Here is a 15,883-nt window from a genome sequence, read left to right as displayed (position 1 = left end):
AAAGCGAAAGAAACAACGGTCAAAAAACAGTACAAAGGGGTGCAGGAGGGCTGCAAATCGCCCTCCGTGCAGCCCTGGCCGGATTTGCGCCGCGTGGACGTCCAAGCAATCCGACGCTGCTGATCGCAAAGCTCCCACGCGGATTGATCGGCTCCCACCGAGGCTCACAGTGCTCGGCTTACATGCTAATGAAAGAGTTATGCATCGGCTCCGCTCATCGGTTCCAGGGATATTGATGAAGTGCCGCCGCCGCCGGACTTGTGATCGAGTTCCTTGCTGCAGGACACGGCGGCTGTTAAAACTGATATATTCGCCTGCTTGCTGCCGGACGTGGCGGCCGGCCTGCAGCGATCACCGCCACACCACAGGCTCGCTCGATTGCCGGCGGGTGGAGTGGTTCCTCGTCGCCTCGCCGGCGTGGCCTGAGCTAAGTTAGCACCGAACCGATTGCCCTTGCTGCCATCCAAACATATACATAGGGACTATTGCTACATCAGTAGAGGTGACCTCCCGCCTAACCTGACCATCGCCTTCGCACGCAGGCGAGCACCACCCGTGGGACGTGGCGAGCAGTGCGCGCCCCCGGCCCCCGGCCGGCGCGTTGCTACGCCGCCGCTAGCGGCCGGCGGGCTCCAACCAGGCCATGCGCATACGCTAGCCAGCCAGTGGCCGGCCGATCTGAGCGGCGCTGGCTGGGGCTGCGCGGCCTCGATCGGTGTCGCATCAACGTCGGCCGCATGCCTCGGCGACCCGCTGCGCGTGTCTATTCCAATGGGTCTTCCTCGAAGAAGGCTCCAGTGTCGCGGTGGTACCAGTAGTTGCCCACGCGGCCGTCCCGACCGGCGGCAAGTCGCAGCAAGTTGCAAAGAGCGGCTGCTCGGGCATATACACCATCATCATCAGCCTTGGCAACGAGAACATTTGTGCAATGGGTTCTGCAGACGCAGCAGCGCCTGTCTTGCTGAAAGAAACGGGAGCGCACCATACACTTGCTGCATACAACACGGTGGCCGCAGATCCCGACGGCGACCCATCTCATGGGCTCGTGCACACCAAGCAGCAATAATCTTTGCCGGCTCCGTCGTCGTCGTCGCTCTTGTCTTGGGGTCTGGCGTCCACGGCACGGCCTGTGGGGCTCCTCCCGTGATCAGCATCTGCTGCAGCGTCACGGCAGGCGACATTGACGACCAGACGATCCACGTCCACGACGTGGTGGTCGCTGATCCCGTGGCTACTAGTAGCAGCTTTCCGCCAACGACGCAATCCGCTTGGTGGGTGATGGCAGATTGAGGAGGCGGCTGCTGGTGTTCCATACTTTAGAAGCCTCTTCTAGCTGCAGGCACGCACGCACGCGACTCTGGCGCCTTTTGATCGATTTTGTGCTGGCCGAGAAGAAATAAAGAGAGAGGGGCAGTGGGTTCGAGAAGCTCGGGTTCGTATCGGCGTCGATAGCCCGGGTCTGAGTCGGAACATGCTTCGAGGAACTTGCTGCGACCGCCTCGTGAGTTTTGGTACGCAATCTAGGCCATGTTTGGTTTAGGTGTGTAAAAGTTTTGATGAGAGAGAAATGATACTTTGACCATTAATTAGGGATATTAAATAAAATCTAATTACAAAATTACCTCCACAACTATGGTACTGTAGCAGTTGCTCTAGTTAACGAGGTCTTTGACCGCACGATTGGAAGATGATTGAGTGCGGTTACTGTAGCATCACTGTAGCCAATCATGATGAAACTGAGCTCATTAGATTCGTCTCGAAAAATTACACCCATTTCTAAAAAGGTTTTGCAAATAAACTTCGTTTAGTACTTCATGCATGCATTCGTCTTTTTATGAAAAAGTTTTGATGCATTCAACCAAACATGGCCCTAGCAGAGTAGTGGAATGGACAGATTGGACTCTGCTCAATTCCCTCTAGCTAGCTGCTGCTGCTGCTGCTACTACCAAACGCAAGGGTTGGTAGGCACCTTCTCGCCGCGGCCGTAGATCGGCGGCGGCGCCGGGCGCGAGCGAGGGGGTGTACGGCGCCGCCCCTGGGCCCTGGCACGCGCGCTCGCTCGAGTCCGAATCCCACGCGGTTCCGACTATTGTGACACCGTCACCTAATCGGAGCCGGCTCTTTTATTTCACCCTATACATGTCACTGCATCCCTCACGCTGGCTCGAGCTTTGCACATACTAGTACAAAACCGATCGATCCCGACCTTGGCCCCAATTAATATACGTGCGTGCAGCGTACTCCGAGGACGAGCAAGCACACGGCGTGGGCAACCACTGGTACCACAAGCACACGGCGGCCTACTTCGAGGACGACCAGCAGGCAGCAGTACGACGTCGCCAGAGCTGCATGCCACGGCATACTTTCACCGTCCTATCAACCCCTGATACGTGACCTTGTTTTGCAAAATTTTATCTCTAGATGGCCATTTTTGTAACAATAAAAATAGTTGATGATTTGCTTGATTTTTGTAAAAAAAATCGTTTGTCGATATTATTTACTTACTTTTACCATCTTATTTGTTTTGCAGTTCTGGTTCTTATATATGTTCGTTTTTGCTCTTTCCATTGGAGCAGTGATGGGCTCAGCTTATGCTGGTCAGACGAAGCATCGGTCGTTACAAGTCATAGCCTACTCTTTAAACATATTTGGTGCACTCTTGGTGGCTACCATCATCTGGACCATTGTGAAGTGCACTCAAGATCCTCTCCAGATTCAAAATTATCGTAAAGTCGATGAACGAACACTGATGGACTGACTGTTAAAAAAATTTATATAGTATTTGGAAGTGTCGATCTATTAGTTGTTTTGTACTAACGACTTTGAATATATACTAGATCTATGTCCGTGAGTTGCTACGGATTTTGAAAGTTTCTAAATGCAATACATAGAGCATCGGAAAATACGATGTTGATCTTAACAAAAAAAAAGCCACATTCAGGTTCACCTAGGGGCGGGTCACGATGAATACCTATTTATCTATATCTTCTATTGTAAAGATAAAAAATAATTGAAATTTTTTCGCACTTAAATCTGATCCATCCTATCTTTCACGCTGGATCCGAGAAAGGGGGAAGGAAATCTAGACATATAGAAGCAGCATGTTGTTTTTGCCAAAAAAAACATTTATTTTTTTTTCACCGTACATTTCCTACCCGCCTGTCGTACCTGCACGACATCTTCGCCCACGCGGGGTTTCTCGGGTCTGCTCAGCCACGCCGCAGCATCTGCAGACGACAGACAGCCCACGCGACGCTGAGACCCCGAGCCGCGCCTCGCAGTACGCGACGGAGCGCGCCCACGCCAGGAAGCTGCCGCTGGTGGGGACCGGCGGCACCGCCTCGCCTATGGTCGCGCCCTTCTTCTTCTTCAGACCGCCCGCGAAATCGGTCTGTGCGTCCGAGGCGGCGCGGCTCCGGCAGTGGGGAACAGTCGAGAGTACCGGCAGCGGCCGCGAAAGCTGCGTCGAGGAGATCCTTTTTGTGTTGCCCTGAGTCGGCGTGTGGGCCGGACAGGCATCGCCGCCAAGGTCAGGCAATTGCTGCTCGGCACGAGAAGCGGCGAGTAGCCGGCACGGGCGCCCGCGTACCTGGACGTCCGACTTGGAGAGGCCCGGGACGTCGACCAGGAAGGCGTACTTGCCGGGGTCTCCACGATGTCCACATATGCCCGCCGCCGCCGCTGCCAAGGCCGTGGACGCGCGCGTGCCAGTGATGGTGCGCGCCATGGTGGCCGCCCGAGTGGCGGTGGTCATCCGCGGCGGCGAGGGGGTCGAGCACTCGAGCACCTCCGGCAGGTGGAGGAGGTTGGTCAGTGGTCACGGCCATGGTGAACAGCTCCGTCATGGCTTCCTTCCTCCCTCCCTTGCTCGGCGCTGCTGCGACTCGATGGAGGACTGTGAGTTGCGAGAGATGTGCTGGTTCTCCGTAGCGTGCTGCTGCTGAGCGTTATGCTTGCCCAAGAGCGGAGGGTGGAAGGGGATGGGGTGAGGCCGTGAGAGGCAGCGAAAGTTCGAGATGCTTCAGCGAGGTGGTGTGCTCTGTGCTGTCGCGTCTAGAAGCACCGGGAGACGACACTTGTTGATGCAGAGACTTGGGAGACATGCAAGCAGAGCAGCAAGCCGTGTGGTATAGCTTCAAGCTCTTGGGCTGGAGTTGGGCCGATTTCTGTTGGGCTGGTTGGCCTCTTGCTACAAGATCAATATACTGAACTTTCCACAATTGGCTTCCAATCAACATTCTTATGCAGCAACAGTTCTAGCAACTGCAACTCTTTTAATTTCATAAGTTCACGCACATGACCCCTTAAAAGTAAGAGTGATTTTAGGATCATAAGATCTACCATTGTCATACAAAGAGCGAACATATACATAGCCTAAGGCAAAAAGGTCCAGGGAACAGATCAGATAAATAACACCTAAGGTGAAATCGCATCACCAACATACAGTGTTTTCCATAAAGAAACATTGGTGTTCCCTGAAACCTTACATAAGAAACAAATGGTAAGTTCTATCAGGTATGGTGTGATCATGAATGTTATTTAATTTCACACAAATTAAAAAATGCAAGCATAACATAATTGCCATGAACAAGGAGTATCTACTTTGTGCTTCTCAAATTCTGTCTGAATCACTATTTTCTAACAGCTCCAGATGTTAACAAATATCTAGTCTTTCACTGAGCATTGTCAGCAGTCATAGATGGCAATTTCTTGCTCTGAGCAAATCTCATCACAATACGGACCAAGATAACTTCAGAAGTTGAGGATACACAACCCCATCTTTTTTGGGGAAAAAATGAAACATTCAGAAGATTCTTGAACTAGGATCTTAATTTCTGCACATACACAATTTGCCCATACTGAAAGGAAGCAGTATAAAATTATAAATCAAACAACAAGAAGAATTCAATTTCCTTGTGATGGTGGACTTTTCATGTTGGACATCTCATGAGGATAATGAATTAACAGGGGTAAAAGCCAACAAGATGCTAGCAGGTAGACAATAAAAAAGTTAGCAAGGAAAACAAAGCATGTTGGTTAATTGTGGTTGTATTTATTCATGCCCTACTTTGACTTCTTGCAAGCATCTTAACACATCTAACTACTAGCAGACTATAAGGTGATCAATTCACCAGCTCTTGCTAGAAAAGCATGACATCCTAATTCTGTTACAAATTTATCATCAATGCTCGCAGCTTCGTAGTTTTGTGGTCACAGTAATAAGTTCGGCCCTCAAAAAACCAGAACTAAGTGAAGGTTAGGAACTTATGGTAAAGCACTTGGGTAAGGCTGTGGGTAATCAAGCAAAAATCTTACCAGCACATTTGCCACCTCTTCGTCCTTCTGCAGAAAAATGTCATTTCCATGATACATAGGACAACCAACGTCTAAAGAGTAACCAATGTCATTTCCATGATACATAACAAGTAGCCCCATAAGCTACGAAATTGAAGAACTGTCTAAAGAGTAACTAATGAAACGATTAAATTATACTTCAACCAGTGACTGCATGATTGCATTTAAGTACAGAACATCTTCAACCAGACAGAACAAATAGATCGTATACCACCCATTACAGCACAGAGGAGTAACCATTGTTAAAAACACAAAAGTAAGATGGATGAAAAATTTAGATCCGAACAATAGCATACAATTGAATCTATTTATCCCTAATAATATGAATTACCAACGTTTTAACCAGTTATAGCTTGAGATGGAAGGCAATAAACCATTTAAGACATGGACTACACAGGGGTGGAGTTAGAGAGAAATTGAGGGGGGTGCGGCACCTCATAGGACTAGAAAATATGCTTGGTTTTTAAGCAAATATAATCAAAGTTTAAGGGTAATTTGATTTTTTTGTGGGTGCGCCTGCACCCACAGCTTGTAACCTAGCTCCGCCCCTGGACTACAGGGAGCACAACAGATACCTATGCTCCCACTAAGTACTATCAGCACATCAGTCATCTGTGAAACCTTTTGCCCTGAGCAAATCTCCTCAGAGAACCCAGAGAAATTGTTGTCACTACCCAAGTGCATAACACATGCAGAATTTGAGGATACAAGAATTATTACAAACAACTATCTTTACTAATTACTAGGGATAAAATGAAATATATGCGTGATTTTTTGAATTAGGATCCTAATTACACTAGCACAATTTGACCATACAGAAAGGAAGCTCTATGAATCAATGAATCCTAAAGCAAGATGAAAACAATTTCCTTAGTGACACTGCATTTTTAATGATGTACATTGTATCAGCATCTCAAGTTATCATGGGTAAAATCCAGTAGATAGGTTTATAGCAGGTAGAAGGGTGAAGGTTAAAATCGAAACAAAGGAGCAAGGCAAAAAAAAAAAAAACATGCTGTTGGCAATATATTGTTCATGCACTACTAGTTAGATGTGTTGAAGTGCTTGATAGTTCATACAAAACTAAGGAAGCAAACATTATAATATATGAAGAAATGAAAAGGCTTTTTCTTATATGTTTATGGTATAAAAATAGATAACACATATCACTATATTATTGCTTACCTATAAGTACCAAAACGTAAGGAAGGTTTGTAAAAGAAATACCATGCACGATCAGTTTTAAAAACCATCTCTTGCATCATTCCATCAGTCAGCTGATCCATGTTCTTCCTACTGCTGAACTGCTTCTCCACTGCAAACCACAAACACAAAACAAGAAATAGGCAGCATTTGACAAACAATCGCAAATGAATAACTCACAGCCATTCGAGAGAGAAAAAAACTCACATCCATCTCCAAGCAAAATATAAGTTCAATACCAAGGATAGATAAATAGACATATATATCCATTACATAAAAAGAGGACTTGTAGTCACTCATGCCTAAATGAAAAAGTTTAATTTCTCTAATACAACTCCAGCTAGATCAGCATTACATCTACCACCAAACCAAGGTTATTTCTCAGCTCCGTCAAGCCTCATGATCACCATCAGTGATAGCATTGTCCAGCTACAGTGGTGTCTGAAAAAGGCAGCAGCAGCAGCAGCAGCAGCAGGGTTAGAACAAACGAGATCCTAATTGGAGATGATCAAACCACATGTTGAGGTAAGATAACTTACACGGATGAGGAACAAGGTGATGGCCAGAATGCCAACAGACCCGACTCCCATGGCGATTCAATCGGAGACGTGGGTGCCGTACCTAGAGATGGGAAAAATGGAAAATTTAAGGAAGAAAAAAAAATAACAATCTGAGATTGCAAGAAAACAGTAAATACCTGGTCATGTCCGCGTAGGTGTAGAAGTACAAGAATGAGCACAACCAGAAGGTGAGGGGAGCGAACCACGAGAATGCTCTTGCCATCCTGGGCGCACCAGGAGCACTCTGAGGCACCATCATGTAGGCTAGGAGGCATGCATGGATCAGAGAGTACAGGATGAAGGAGATGCATGTGCGGAAGAAGACGACTCCATCGAAGGTCAGGCCACCGGAACCAGACGGGACTAAGCTCACAGCTTCAAGATGCGAAATGCGAACCCCAAGCGTGAAAAAGATCACAACTGGGTACAGCACAAGCATGACCAGGAATGTTGGGCGCAAAGCACTCTTCTTGGCCTTGGAAAGAAAAACCAAATGTTCAGTCCAGCAGGAGTAGAAAGATGCACAAGAAGAAAACGCGCGCGCGAGAGAATTAACTCACCCTTGCCGCCACGTCAACGAACTGCGCTAGAACTGAGAAAAGGGGAAACAAAAGAGAGATGTTTCAGGAGGAGAAAACACACCTAAACGGTGGAGAAAAGAAGCTGAAACCAGATGAGGGGAAGGAGGGAGCGGGAGACACGTACCGTATCTTCCCGCAGCCATCGCCGCCGCCGCCGCCGCCGCCGCCATGGGAGAGAGGCTCGTGCGCGCCGTGGAGAGGGGAAAGGGTGGTAGCGGAGAATAGAGGCTGGGGTTTTGGGAAGAAGGGTGGGGACGGGGGAGAAGTGGAGGACAGGAAGAGGAAGAGGGAAGGTCGCGAGGTAGGACCGTAGGAGTAGGACCCGTGCTCGGTGCTTCTCTCTGCTCTGCCATACGGAAAGGTGAAAGGGACGTCTCCAAGATTCCTCTTCCTGCTTGGCCATGGCCTACGGCTACGGGCTTGTCGTTCAAACCTGATTTTTTTTCTCTCTCCATTTTTATATTTAATTGTTTCCGTATTTTAAAAAATAATCGTCTGGAACAAAAAAAATTTGTACTAACTATATCTATAATAAAATGAAATGGCTATATGTTTCTGACATGGTGGCCCACAAGATTCCGGTCCCATCTGGCATTCACTTGGGTCGTTCTTAGAATCTCGCTGCCAGAGCGCAGAGGACTCACAGCCATACCACACCATACTGCTAAACTGCCAATGATAGGTGGGGTCCAATCCAACATGACCTTGCGGTGCTGGCGCTGATCGTCCCGTGCACAGTGCACTGGGAGAACAGGACCGTTCCGTGCACTGGGAAAACAGGGCTCAACTCTTGGTCGTTTCGTTGCCAAACTCTTGGAGAGACATGTTTCTCGTCCAAAATGGCATGTTGCCGCCGTGTCCAGATTCCAGAATTCGCTGGCTCTGGTTCAAATGGGCGCAGCCGAGCAAACTTTATACGGGCATGCCGATCAATCTGTCACCAACCGAGCAAGAATTATTCAAAGCATGCACAATGATCGCAATTGGCACGGACCATAACCAATTTTTGGAATGACAACGGGCTTCACGGCCGTGCTCCGGAGGATATTGCACCTTTCGTAAAAAAACACTCGGTCACGGCAGCCAGCAGCACTCATCAACAGATGATTTCAATCCATCCCATGAAGTTTACATTTCAAGATAGTTTGCATTTACAAGAGTTTGCTTGTACAGCCCTACTACAGCTCTAGCGTCCGGTGGATGTTACTATTCCCCACGTAAATACTAAACTTCGCACCGAGAGGGTTATATTCTGATACAACATTTCTCCATGTAAATCTCCAGGCTTTAGGGTTTCCCATGAGGCCAATTCTTCTGCCTTGTGTATCATTGTGACTGGATCTTCAACTGTTGATGGAATGGAGGACAGCAATAAATCAGGGGTAAGTATCAAAAGTGTTACCCTAAAAAGGTTTTGTCTTCATCTTCATCTGTATCCAGCTCAAGCCCTTCCGCCGCTAGAAGTCTACTGATCTTGTTCCTGTCTTCCTCCGCCTTCTTGCGCATAATATCCCTCTTCCGCAAGACAAGGGTATGTCTCTTCAGAGTTGTGCTGTAGAATTCCATAGATGTCTTCTTTTCCTTTGCAAATAGCTTCCTTTCCTCTTCAGGATCAACCTAGATTCAGTATTTTGAAGCGCGGATTCAGATAGACACACAGAGCATGAGGATAGTGGGATTTTTTATGACAAGAAGGATCAGTGTAATGATTTAGTATCACCTTTGAGCGTGAGAGACGCCGTGCCCGTAGTGTCATTTCGCGTTGCTGCTGCTCAGCCCAGGCAGCCACAGCCATGTCACCACGTTGGTCGAAAGCTTTTCGCTTCTTCATTACCCACTCCATCCATGCCTGAGAAGCCTGGTTCAAAGAGAAGTCAGTTTTCAGAACAGCAGGAATGTAGTGCAACTTTCAAACTGCATGTAATGTATTTTTTCTCGAACACAAAAAAAATTCCCAGATAGTAGCATGTAATGAAATGATAATATGTGGGCCAAGGAAATACATACCTTCATTGGATTCACATGATGCTCACTATCATATGCCTTTCTCCTTTCATTATCAATCAACAGCTCATATGCTGCTTGGATTTTGATGAAACGGGCTTCAGCAGTTTCCCCTTCCTCAAGGGTTCCCTTGCCATCATAAACTGTAATTTAATGGCATAATCAGATGGAATAAAATGAAGATGGCTTTTATTCACTACGTGTGAGAAATAGCATGAATCCACAAAAAGGGTAGCTGCACCTATATTCCTATGACACTAATCCTACCACAATCGACTGGTTCAGCTGTCATTAAACTACAGCCATCCACAGCCTTTACTTGCCAGGTGTATTTTGATCAATGTACAGTTTATATAGTTTTTTTGAAAATACAAAAACACAGTTTATATATTAGTGTATATTCTCCAGGCAGTAGGTCATAAGAAGATAATTAAGGTATTTATGTATGCTACATAATCATGAATGGAAGATTCTGATCATTAGTCCACCACAAGTCCACAAGGTGAGGAACACTAATGCACCATCACTGCAGCACTAGATAAATATACACACAAACTCTATTGCACTACAGCTGCATCTCAAGATAAGTATTCATTTGCAATGACAAATTTATGCATGGAAAATTAGCAAATGCTGGGTAAAAGATGCTATAAGACAAAGGAATACACAAATCTTCAAGGAAAAAAAGCTATTCTGATTTGCTATTTGCAACGCATAAGCAATTGACGTTTTACTACTGGATCCACAGCACATAAACTTACAGATAACAAGATTTTCGAATCTGATTTAATATTTCAAGCGAGAGTCAAATATTGTGAAGCGTAGTTACAGTGCACAAGTTTGTAGAATTGACGACGATGCGTTGTGCATGAACCATGTTGGGGGCAGACAACCAGGTCAGTGACAAATATAATGCGATCACAGAACAGAGTGGTAGCTATCCATCATGTCGGTAGGAGCATGTGAATTTCAGGTAAGGAAACATCAACTAATCAAGTAACACCTGAATGCAGTATGGAGAAGTGCTCTATAGGAGAAATAAAGAAAGGTAAATAAACTGACCATCAGGGTGATAGAACTTAGCCAATTTTCTGTATGCTGTCTTTATGGTCTCCTCGTCTGCATCCCTGCCCAACTCTTCGAACCACATGCCACAAAAAGAACACGCATTAGCCTCGTCTCAAATTCGAAGTTCGTGATAGACAGGTAACAGGTCAAATTCAAAGTTCTTGATGCACAGGTAACAGGACATGTCAAACCACAAAACAGGGGCACAGCAGAGTATGGTAAAAGCAAATGATCGAACATTGATAAGGATCAAATGATCCAACATTGGCAATCAAACATCAGGTGAAGCCCCACTGGACCAAAGCCATTGACAGATGGGCAGATCAGCGTCACATGAACAACAACAAGTAGATCTCAAGCTTCAACACGGCAAACGCCCAGATACAAATCCTAATTCCGAACCCGTACTCTACCTATCGCGCTCACAGACGACAGCATAGCGTCGTACCAAGCGTCTCGTACGGCGACTTCTCCGAATCCCAGCTTGCCGCGCGCGTGGATGCCCTCCTCCGCGCCCCGCCGGCCGCCCTCGCGACCTCATCGAGCACGAACGCGGGCGGCCCCGAACTCGACGGGATCCGGAAGCTCCCGCCGAGCGCCGGTGCGAACCCCAGCTGCCAGGCGCCTCGCCCTGCGGCGGCGGATGAGGAATAGATGTAGAGGAGGGAGGAGATGGCTCGGAGGCTGCTCATCGCCGGCGACGAGGGGGGTAGCTTAGGGTTAGGGCGTGGAGGAGGAAGGGGCGCGGAGCCGCGGAGGCGAGGCCGGAGGTCCGCGGGTTTGTGGTGGAATGGAGGGAAAGCCTCCTGATGGTGACACGTCGACTGCACACGTGGATCACTTCTCTTCTCAAATATGGCTTCTTTTTCTGTCCTTTACAAAGTGTTACTGGGTTCCTATTCTTTTCTGTTATGTGCTGGTTGCATCGATGCATTCTTGCAGCGTATGTAAAAGATTTTATTTTCACTTCAGGAAGAAACATCAGCATTCCAGGCATTTTATTACTTCGCAACCAATATAAAAGCTATATTTACAAATTTACAGGGATGTACATGTACTGGCAGCAGATAAACCCTACCCTACAATGCTCTTCTCTAAAGTTTGCAGTCACTCTCTTCGCTGGGCTGGAGCCAGAGCTGGTGGCTGGAGTGGTATGAGAGAAAAATACTATTGGCTGGCTGGTGGCTGGAAGCTAGTGCTGGAGCGGTGTGAGAGGAAAACACTGTTGGGCTGGAGGCTGCTGGAGCTGCCGAACACAGTAACTAGTGTGGATGACTCAACAGCCACAGGGTGAGGTTAGTTCTGTACTGTTCATGAACCAGAACCTGATGTTCAGTTACATATCTAACTGAAGCTCTTGCAGTGTTCAATCAGCTTGGTCTTCAGATACAAGTCATTTCTTTTTGGTGCCAGCATACATAGCTCTTTCCCACTGCGCGACATTTTCAGCCTGCGAGGGCGGAGGCGGCAGGACTTGACGCTCTACCAGATCCCAGCCATCCAAGATGCTGTCTGGCACGCCACCGTACTTCACCAGCTTACCGGTGTACAGGAAGCTCTCATTTGAGTTCAGGAGGAGGTTGTCCAGAGTGCTTGGCTGATAACAACACAAAATTGAATTGAAGTTTACATGCAATGCAAGTAAGAGCAAACTAGGAGGAAATTTACCATGATGGCGGTGTGAATGCTGTCCATAAAACTGCTCTCCGATGATAAGTCCGAGCTTGCCTTCCAAATCGATTTGTTTAGCTGCTGTGCTTGCTTCTCTGACCTGGAAGCAACAGACATGATCAGTTTCTTTTACCCCTTTCGACGACCAAGCATATGGGATCACAGAATGCATCGTTATTTACTATGAAACAGCATATGCTACCTTGAAGCAATGTTCGATTCAAAAGCAGCTCGAACGGCCTTTAATGACGATAACATATGGAGCAACTTTGCAAACGCCTCAAAAGTAGAAAGATTGGATGGTACATCCAAGCCCAGTGAGTTATAAGAGTAGGTAGTAATGGCGGTAACACTTGTCTTCAATAGTGATATTCCTCTCTGCAAATACTGATGCCTTTCCATAGAGTGGGAGGATGCACCAGAAAAGTTGAAGCTATTGCTTCTCTTCGAATCAAAAGAGAGTTTCTTTACAGAATCCATAGAGTCAACACCAAAGTTAGCAGAACCACTTTCAGTCAATGAACTTTCCTCACCACCTGTGCATACATTTTTCCTAGGTATGAAAAGTGGGTAAACTTTGCTGAAAAGAAACAAAAGAAATGTCACGTTAGTAAAAGTCTTATATGTTCATGATAGAGACTGCTGTTTTTCCTAGATGCAGCACCTCTGGGACTGTCTTGTACTCCAGTAGGAACTCCGCTGCCAAATTTGTGAGCATGAACCCTAATATATCACATTTACAAATATGTTAGCCAATGGATCAACTTGGTAGCCTTCACCGTGCTACTCATTCACATCACACATCTAAACAAGTACAACTTGAAGAATAGTAGAATACACATGCGCATTATTTACATAAAAAGGACAGGTGAAGATACATACAATTAAACTGACAGGACTAATCAATTGAAGTTGCCTTGCAATGACTCCAATGTGTGATTCAGGCAGTGAATTGGATCTTACCTTAAAGCCTGATACATGAAGAGTGGGCGCAGATAGGATACGAACTGCAATATTGATGAAATGTAGCATATACCTGAAAGATAAGAAACTTAGGTTCCATTAATTCAGAGCTAAAATCAGAAACTATCTTGGAACTTGTGTACTCTACATCCCAAAATATAATATTTCAACTTCTCAAATGGCTATTGATAGCAAGGGGCGCTAATAGTTTTCATATATATATTATCTTGCCATGAATTGATTTCCATATAAACTAATGAAAATTAATAACATTTTTCTATGGTCCAGACAGCACTTGTGAAGGTTCGGAAGCAAGAAACTCTACAACATATTTTTACAAGAATTAGAAAGCATGCATAAAGGTGATATTTAGAAGATCACATAATAATGCCTACAGGAACACCCCGTTCATCAAGTCATTCCAACCATTTAGAGCAAAGCAATCCAATTATATAACTGGATGAGAGAATGTAATCATTAGGACAATAATTTGTAGGAGTCAGAGCAAAGTATTACCCCAAAGAAGCTGATAGCTCTTCTGCTGGAACAGAATGTGGATCGAGACCACGAGGAAGACGTACCCCGCATATGGAATCATATGGACCGCTGTAGTCTTCTTTTCTTTCTCCCTCTTTAATAACCTACATATTAAGAAATGTATAATATAAATCCTTATGTAAGCATTAATGAATATTAAACAATCCAGATCATATTATAGAATATCAAAAAGTATTCATAAGATATGCCTCATTTCAGGTAATGAAATATAGAACACACAAGGGAGAATGCAAAGGAAATAACATAATAACATAACTACAAAAGACTATATGCTCCGAATGTGATCAAAAGTGAATCTTGCCAGGTGAGATTGCCAACCAAGGATCTCAAAAGCATATATACGTGTAGAAACTTACTCGTCGCATTGGAAACAATCTGCAAAGTTGTTTTACATATTTTGATTGCATTTTCAGACACTCGGAGGTGGTTGCCATCTGCCAACAAAGAACAAAATATTTCAATTCAGCAGGGATAATGAACATAGACATAACACAGCTTAGATAGTATGCAAGACTTGCTAAGTGGACCGATCAAGTATGAAAAGATGGGGCATATCTACTCACGAGAGTCATCTGTGTGACTTTCATGGCATTGGTGTGCATTGTCACTGCATCAGCTCGCTTTTTTTTCAGCTGACAGCAAGAAGCAAGTATATACAGGGTCAAAAAGATATATGTGCATTGAGTTTGCTTTAAATAAACACTGAAATAGTATATATACCGTGACAAAAGCCAAATTCACCGATGCTGTTTGTGCCTTGAGATCACTCGATGACTGCTGGACTTTGGTCCTCTCTGTGAAAACAATAAGCAGAGCTCAGCATCACTAACCCACCAGTAAGAACTAACAGAATCTACCAGTGCGGAAGAGATAGACCTACCTATTGCAGTTTTTCTCTTCAACTCAGTGAGCCGATCTCTTAACTCCATGATATCCTGATTTTTGCTCACTCTCCAGATCCTCTGCTGATCCGCTTTGCTCTGTCAAGAAAATACCCAAACAAGGGGACAACTATAATCTTTCAGCACAAATTCCCCAACTAACAACAAAAATACCACAGCAATTCAATGCTCAGCCATAGTTATTGCGGCCACATCATATCTTGGTTCAGGTTTATACTCATCTTGACTCAACAAGCTATTTGCCCCCAAGCTATATTTTAACCCAGTAAAACTAACTAAATGATATAGACTCCAAGCGGACTGCAAATCGAGACTCAATAATTGGTTACAGAATTGGAGCGGGCTGTCAGGGGGGCGGGGCAAGGGAAACGGGAAACCAACCTTGGCTTCGTGGCGCGCGGCGATGCGGGCTTGGAGGGAGTCGCGGAGGCTCCTCATCATGCGCAGCCTGGTGTGGTACTCGACCAGCCTGCGAAAAAACCATCCCAAATCCAACAGCGGCAGGAGCATGAGAAAATCCGCCGGAAAGACGAAACCTTTACCCGAATTTCGGGGAGGAGATGGGAGGAGGCGAGCCCTACCTTGCGTTGACGCACGCGGCGCAGCAGGAGGGGAGGTTGGATCCCTCGCAGAGCGCGCAGCTGCCGCTGCCCCGCCGGGACGCCATCATCTTCGCCCCGATTCGGCGGGAGCGGAGGGGACGGGCTGGCTGTGGGCCTATGGCTATCCTTTGACGGCTCCGGGGTTGGCTAGATCACCGGAGGCAGCCAGGTTTGTGGTGGCTCGCCGCCGTTGACGTCGCCGTGCCGTCGAGCCGGGAGCCCAAGAGATGCGAGGTGTTTACCGTGCGAGTCGTTTGCGTGCAAGAGATAATTTTCCTGCGTGGGAGGAAAACCCAGCAGGGGGGGGGGGGGGGGGGGGGGGGGGGCAGAGACAAGGAAGACGGCGACGACTGTTTTCGACTTTTCGTCTCACACGATTTGGATCGGGCCAGCAAACGGAACTTGAACTTGGGGCG

General features: G+C 46.4%; 3 protein-coding genes across 4 annotated transcripts; all 3 read right to left on the bottom strand.

Moving 5' to 3' along the window:
- Nucleotides 1–6,770: 6,770 nt before the first annotated feature.
- LOC120694555 lies at nucleotides 6,771–7,971 on the bottom strand. Its single transcript, XM_039977722.1, has 5 exons — nucleotides 7,824–7,971; nucleotides 7,679–7,710; nucleotides 7,256–7,593; nucleotides 7,098–7,179; nucleotides 6,771–6,999 (listed from the first exon to the last, which is right to left on the bottom strand). Exons 1-4 carry the CDS (start codon nucleotides 7,867–7,869, stop codon nucleotides 7,155–7,157), a joined length of 441 nt encoding a protein of 146 aa, XP_039833656.1. The 5' UTR covers nucleotides 7,870–7,971; the 3' UTR covers nucleotides 6,771–6,999; nucleotides 7,098–7,154.
- Nucleotides 7,972–8,790: 819 nt separating this feature from the next.
- On the bottom strand, nucleotides 8,791–11,572 carry LOC120694553 (dnaJ-like protein MG002 homolog). Its single transcript, XM_039977716.1, has 5 exons — nucleotides 11,220–11,572; nucleotides 10,766–10,840; nucleotides 9,707–9,846; nucleotides 9,420–9,557; nucleotides 8,791–9,316 (listed from the first exon to the last, which is right to left on the bottom strand). Exons 1-5 carry the CDS (start codon nucleotides 11,461–11,463, stop codon nucleotides 9,098–9,100), a joined length of 816 nt encoding a protein of 271 aa, XP_039833650.1. The 5' UTR covers nucleotides 11,464–11,572; the 3' UTR covers nucleotides 8,791–9,097.
- Nucleotides 11,573–11,731: 159 nt separating this feature from the next.
- Nucleotides 11,732–15,860, bottom strand: LOC120694552. Of its 2 annotated transcripts, XR_005683539.1 has the most exons (13): nucleotides 15,447–15,777; nucleotides 15,247–15,334; nucleotides 14,844–14,943; nucleotides 14,684–14,757; nucleotides 14,527–14,595; nucleotides 14,320–14,397; nucleotides 13,922–14,046; nucleotides 13,406–13,478; nucleotides 13,107–13,165; nucleotides 12,645–13,022; nucleotides 12,440–12,542; nucleotides 12,039–12,368; nucleotides 11,732–11,879 (listed from the first exon to the last, which is right to left on the bottom strand). XR_005683539.1 is itself a non-coding variant. In XM_039977715.1 (12 exons), exons 1-12 carry the CDS (start codon nucleotides 15,533–15,535, stop codon nucleotides 12,165–12,167), a joined length of 1,440 nt encoding a protein of 479 aa, XP_039833649.1. In that variant the 5' UTR covers nucleotides 15,536–15,860; the 3' UTR covers nucleotides 11,732–12,164. The 2 variants fall into 2 exon arrangements, 1 of the variants encoding a protein (XP_039833649.1); XM_039977715.1 differs by having other exon boundaries at nucleotides 11,732–12,368; nucleotides 15,447–15,860.
- Nucleotides 15,861–15,883: the final 23 nt, after the last annotated feature.

This window comes from Panicum virgatum, chromosome 2K, assembly GCF_016808335.1.
Source record: "Panicum virgatum strain AP13 chromosome 2K, P.virgatum_v5, whole genome shotgun sequence".
Lineage (NCBI taxonomy): Eukaryota > Viridiplantae > Streptophyta > Magnoliopsida > Poales > Poaceae > Panicum > Panicum virgatum.
This window is presented reverse-complemented; position numbering and strand designations above follow the sequence as displayed.